Source organism: Varanus komodoensis, unplaced genomic scaffold (assembly GCF_004798865.1).
Source record: "Varanus komodoensis strain SLA01 unplaced genomic scaffold, ASM479886v1 scaffold8, whole genome shotgun sequence".
NCBI classification, from domain to species: Eukaryota; Metazoa; Chordata; class Lepidosauria; order Squamata; family Varanidae; genus Varanus; species Varanus komodoensis.
Window position 1 is genome coordinate 18,117,335 of NW_025336481.1, and position 6,096 is coordinate 18,123,430.

A 6,096-nucleotide genomic window follows, 5' to 3' on the forward strand; every position below is an offset into this window, starting at 1 on the left:
GATAGGCTTCATATAGGTTAATCTGTTAGTTTGCTGCTTGCTAAGAGTGAGTGCCAAGCAGAGAACTTGTGCATCTCTGGAAGACTGACCAAAAAAATCCCTTTAATATGGCAAAAACATTTATACATATTTCTGGTTTCTATTTTTTTGAAGTGGTGAATTAGTGATACCACTGAAGTGTTCTGCATGAGCACTTTAGAAGGTTGTCACTAGGAGACATCATGAAAAGCCTCCAGAAGGAAAGAAGATGGAAAGGAGTAGTAGCAGCTACTGAAAAGGGGTGGCAATTGCAATGGAAAGAAAAGACAAGATGGGTTTTACCTACCAAGCTCCCTAAGATACTTCCACAAGAACTGAGGGGAAAAGAGAACTGAGCTCTTCATGGAACAATGTATGATGCACCAAACAGTCAACTAGACATGGTGTGGACCATCCCCATGAAGAGCTCACACATGCAAACTTGTCCTTTATGTGAATAAAAGAATAACGTGAACATCCAAGCCACTGAAAACTTTGTATAATAAATTGCCATTAAAAAAGGCCAAATTAAAAACAGAGACCAGACAAGAATCAACCCCACCATTTCTTAGAAGATTGAGGGGAAACATGATAGCACTCTATAAGTACTTGAAAGGCTGTCACAAAAAGTAAGGACAGTATCTCTTCTCAGTCATCCAGAATGCAGAACACAGAATAATGGGCTCAAGTTACAGAAGACAGATTCCAGCTGAACATTAGAAAAAAATTCCTGTTAGAGCGTTATGACAATGGAACCAGTTACCCAAGGGGATTCTGATCTCTCCCACACAAGAGGCATTGAGGATGCAACTGGACAGCCATCTGAAAGGGATGGTTTAACCTGGAGTCCTGCACTGAGCAGGGGATTGGACCCAGTGGCCCTCTGGTCTTTCAGTCTCTATTCAGTTATTGCTTTCCCTCCACCTTTGTTTGCAAAATGCACCAATTTATATAAGAATTAATCTCTCTGAACTGCTGCAGGACATCCGTGTTTTGTATTAGGTTTTTCTGATCTAATTACAGGCTGTGAACTGAGATGTTACCCTTACAGAAATGATTGTTTCAATTATCCAAAAGCATCCATGAAATGAGAAGTGTCTAGCTTTCTACCAGTAGCTCCACTGAAGGTAACCATTCCTGTAAATATTTCCAGTTTCTGATGAGTCTGTACAGATATCTATCATAACAACACTGATTAGATTGTTACACTCTTGTAAAAAGAAAGACCTTATGACTAAGCAGTATAATTTTGAGCTTCTCCTCTGTGAGGATACAGCACAGATGCATCCAAGGGTAATCCCTTCAAGTTTTATGGTATAAAAAATAAAATAAACTTCTAAAAAATAAGTGATTGCCGGCATCACTAATTTGAACATTCAAGATGCAGCAACTAGGCACCAGAGTTTATTATGACATGCAAACCCAGGTGGAATCGCTTGCTACCGTGTTGCACCAACATGCTCACATTTATTATTATTCTTTAGTAACATGTGGCAGGGACAGAGGGGAAAAGGAGAGTATTCTGACAAGTAATTCTGCTGTTAGTATGCAAAAGAAATTGTGATTAGTTTGCTTGTCTGCATCTCCTTTTGGTTTGTGCCAATTGGAGGTGTGTGTCCATTGAACATCTGCATTTTGGGAAAAATTATAGCTTGGTTGAAGGAGATTTAATAATTTCTGTTGGGGAGAGATATCTGAGGACTAAATTTTCTCTCTTTTATTTTGAAAAAGCAATATATTATCATCTCTTTTCTCTTTCTAATCAGCTATCAATTGAGCAAGGCATCTCTTTTGTAAAAATAGAAGAGAAACTGATAATACACACTTTCTCCCAGCCAGTCTGTGACAATTGGTTCTCTGACTACTGAATAATCCTTTTTATTTCCCTGTATTTCCCTGCATTTGTTAAGCCAAAACCACCTTCAAAAATTGGATACCATCATCCAATGTACATCTGATGGTCTATATTTGTAAATACTGAAAAAAAATCATACTCCACTTTGATAGTAGCTTTAGTCACTGGAAGAAAAAGTTGACTCTTCCTTGCTGTAACAGGAATTGTTGACTCAAATCCCTGAGGACTTTTAGATTAAGGATCTAAAGAAGAAAGCCTGAACTTCCCTTCATACTGTAATATCTGCGTTCTTGACAGGCCACACAAGGCATTCACTGGTGATAGAATCCCTTTTAGCACAGGGAATCCTGATCCATACCACTAGCCCCTCTGTAACATCCCACGTTTCTAGTTGAGAAACTGGGAAAGAAAAGCCCTGTTTTGACACACTGTGAATTCTTTGTTGATGGTTCTTGTTATATTCTTCTTAATAGAACGCATATTGCAAGTTATACTGCCTCTTGCTTACATGAAGTGATAGTGATCATCAGCTCTCTTTGCTCAAAATATTTTAATAGTTTTATTGTGTTACACATCTTAATATACTATGCTTTTATATATTGTTTATTATTAGCCAGCTCAATTTTATCCTCAGGACTAGTGGTGGTGGCAGTTTACAAAGACTTGGTCAAGAGCCAATACTTACCTAATGGAAGTATTTCCAAGAAAGAGAAAGTGATCATGTGAGATGCCTGGATCATGTGAAATATCCAGTAGGAAGGCATCATGTGAGATGCCTTCCTATTGCATATTTTTAGTGCTAATATCTCTGCCTGTCACTTTCATTATTTTAATGTTCTGTATACACTCATTATTTTATACATCATATTTGTGAAATGTATACATCTTCCATGTGACAAATACTTTTGTCCTATTTCTTATTTAAATCCTAAAATTTACAAGCTGGCAATAAACAGACTGTAGTAATACATGCATGACTATATGTTCCTTCTGAAATGTGAAGTAGACATTACTAAGGCTTCTGGAAACCATTGTCAACCATTTATAAAGTCCTTGATATGCATTGAGACTTGGATGCATAGAGACTTGTCTGCAGCAATCTGTTACACAGGCAGTCCTATGCATATTTACTCAGAAATAAATCCCGCTGTGGGGCTTACTCCCAGGTAGGTATATGTAGGATTGCAGCCCAAAGTATGTATGGGGTATCTGGCCTTTTGCATCTCTTGCCCTATTCCTTGTCTTGTTTTTCTCCATTGCTCTCTTCACATTCTTGGAATGTTAGCTAATTTACTCCAGCAACACAGATATTTAGACAAGCTAGAAATTTGCACATACTCATCTGGAAAGGGGTTTTAGAGTGTTTTTGTCATTTGTTTAATCTCCATTTTACAAATCCCCAACTATTTTAGAGATTTATTTTTAATTATTTGCATCCCTTTTTTCAGGCCAGGGTCTCACAAGGCCACTGTTAAATGTCGAGATGTAGTAATACATAATTTACACCAATACCAGTGCATGTGTATCCTATGTATTTTTATTTCAGAGGTCCCATTCTGTTTAACAGGGCTTTCTTACAGGTATAGGATTGCATTCAAAACAGTGTATACATTTAAAAATCCAATAGGTGAAAAACAGCCACTTAAGAACAGATAAGCACAAGGCAAATTTAAAAGCAACAATAGGAAAGTTCATTAGTGCACCTTGAAATTCAAAATCAAAATCCTTAAGGGTTGCAGCAGCCTGTTAAAACAATTAAAAGCAATAGGTTCCTACAACTGAATGTAATCAAAGGAAATTGGACAAAGGATTACAAAATATTTGCAAAGCTTTTTAAAATTTCCATTTAAAAATACAGGTTGGACTGTATTTTAAATGTATTTGAAGCAGGTTTCCACAGAAATCTTCATAGGCAGCAGTTATGTTTATGCATACACTCTTTGGACTGCTGGTACAAGATAGATTAAGTCATCTGTTAAGGTTAAACCTATACATGTTTACTCATAAAGAAGTTCCATTAAGTTCAGTGGGGATTTAAAGCATCCGTAGGATTGTGGCTTTTTGTTCATTAACAAGCAAGTGTAATGGTGGCGTTCTGTTTGCGCTTTCCCCTCCTTCATTGACTGTTGTGAGAGGACCAGGTCAGTTCCATCTGTTGTGATGGCAAATTCCAGAAGAGTGACAATACACGGGTTAAGATCTACTAGTGTGACTTGTTGGAAGTTCACAGGGATTCCGTTGATACACCTCTGGACAGAAGCACCCCCTTGCCCCGATAACCAAAGCCACTTAAGAACGGTGGTATGCTTTTACCTCTACTGAGACCATGGAAATGTTCGTTCAAATGCAAGACCTGGAGGAGGAAAGCCTCGCTGCGCTCAGCTGGACCTTCTTACGTGTAAATATGCATAGGATGGGCTATGTTCAGTTCCCCTTTTAAGCTTTGCCTAATTCGAAGCACCGTTCAACTCTTAAGGGACTTTCTTTGGAGTAAACATTGTTATGCTTGGCCTGGGCCGTAAAGGCAGTTAGTCCTAGGATCCATCATAACCCAGTAATGCAGATTTCGTAGAGGGGGCGGATTTGCACCGCACCTTTGCCGAAGACAAAGCCAACTAGCGATTTGGGGACGCGGGCGGCGCTGTATGCGATGTTTAAGGCGAATAATGGATGCTGGAAAATTGAACGACGCCACTGATTTAGTAAGGATTAGTCATCCTAATTAAGGCTTTGTGAGCTAGTGCAACGGACGAATGGATGGACAGCATTATGGGGTATAATTATGGAGTCATGGGGTTCTAGCAGCCCCCCCACTTCAAAGGCCTGCTTTTAATTCATATTCTGATTCAGCGAAAGGCATTGGTAAGGGCCACCGAAGTGTGAGCCAACCCTGGCGCCGAAGTCACGGGCTTTAGGCGTCTAGGGTGACACTATTCGGTCTTTCTCGCTTCTGAGTTAACCGACTGACAATTCGTAGTTATCTCTTTAAATAAACCTTTGCAGGGCCCTTCCCTCATTCTTCCCTCCCTCACGTCCCCTCTACCCCCGCCCCGACTTGGGTTGGGCAACTCGGAGACAACCGAAGACGAAGGCTACGCAAGACCCTGCATAACGGACTCCGCCCTAACCAGCGCCTTTAACGGCACGTGACCAGGCCTTTCCTCTACACCACCCTTCTCGCACACACCTGTTTGTAGAAGGGGCGGGGGTAGCGGCCGAGGACAGAGGAAAAACACAAAAAAAGCCAGCGGAAGTATCTTGCACCTCCCCTCTGAATCACGCGCATGCGCGCTGAAGGAACGTGGTCGGGATTTGCGTATTCAAAATGGCTGCCGCGATGGATGTAGATACTCCGAGTGGTACCAATAGTGGTGCCGGCAAAAAGCGCTTCGAAGTGAAGAAGGTGGGGAGAGTGGGATTTCTAGAAAGGTGTCTGTATGTGAATTGTTCATGGGGACTGGGTTCTTATTCTTTTCATTTGTACGAAGGGGCGGGATCTGTGGTTGACTCAGCTTTGTGCACAGGTCTTCCGGCTGGGTTGGGGGAGGATTTACGCATGTCGTAATGAGAAAAGCCAATAAATGAGAGGCTTGTTGCCTAGTGACAGTAATATGGAGAAAACGGCGGGATAGGGGAATGATAGGGAGAGTCAGAGGTGGACTTGTTTTTTACTAAGCGTTATAATTTATAAAGACAAGGTCACGATGATACAAAAGCAAAGTTGTACACAGTGTACGAAGTCTGCTTTACATCATTTGGGGGTTTCTGTAATATAGATCCTATTTGGGCGTTATCTTCACTGTTTTTTAATTTGAGCTATTTGTAGTAAAATAATGATGGGATTATTGCGTTATACTTTTGGTTGTTCGGGGCGGGGGGTGGTTTGGCGGCTGTGGAAGTCAGACACGTGAGGATCAGGAAATTGGTTCTTCTGTCTCAGTTTTACTTTACACCAGTGAATAGTTTGAGCTCCATTTCCTTTTTTAACTAGTTAATGTATTGAAAATATTAACTGTGACAGTAATGGCTTACAAAATGAGATTACATAAACTGAACGTGTTATCAAATACGTTTCTCCATCTCATTAATTGATCTTGAAGGTCTCAGTTTGTGCTGTTGGGAAATAATTGTCATTGTAGCCAGCTAACTTAGGAGTACCTACAGGCTCTGTGAAGAAAAAAAGAACCTAATGGGGTTAGATGGTATAAGTTTTGTAAAGCTGA

The 6,096-nt window shown here is 40.3% G+C and overlaps 1 protein-coding gene across 1 annotated transcript in view; it reads left to right on the plus strand.

Moving 5' to 3' along the window:
• The first annotated feature begins 5,020 nt into the window (after positions 1-5,020).
• Positions 5,021-6,096, plus strand: part of RBX1 (ring-box 1) — a 7,651-nt gene continuing 6,575 nt past the window's right edge. Inside the window, exon 1 of the mRNA XM_044454959.1 lies at positions 5,021-5,276. Within this exon, the coding sequence (XP_044310894.1) occupies positions 5,199-5,276 (78 nt within the window). The 5' untranslated portion in view covers positions 5,021-5,198. The remainder of the gene's footprint in view (positions 5,277-6,096) is intronic.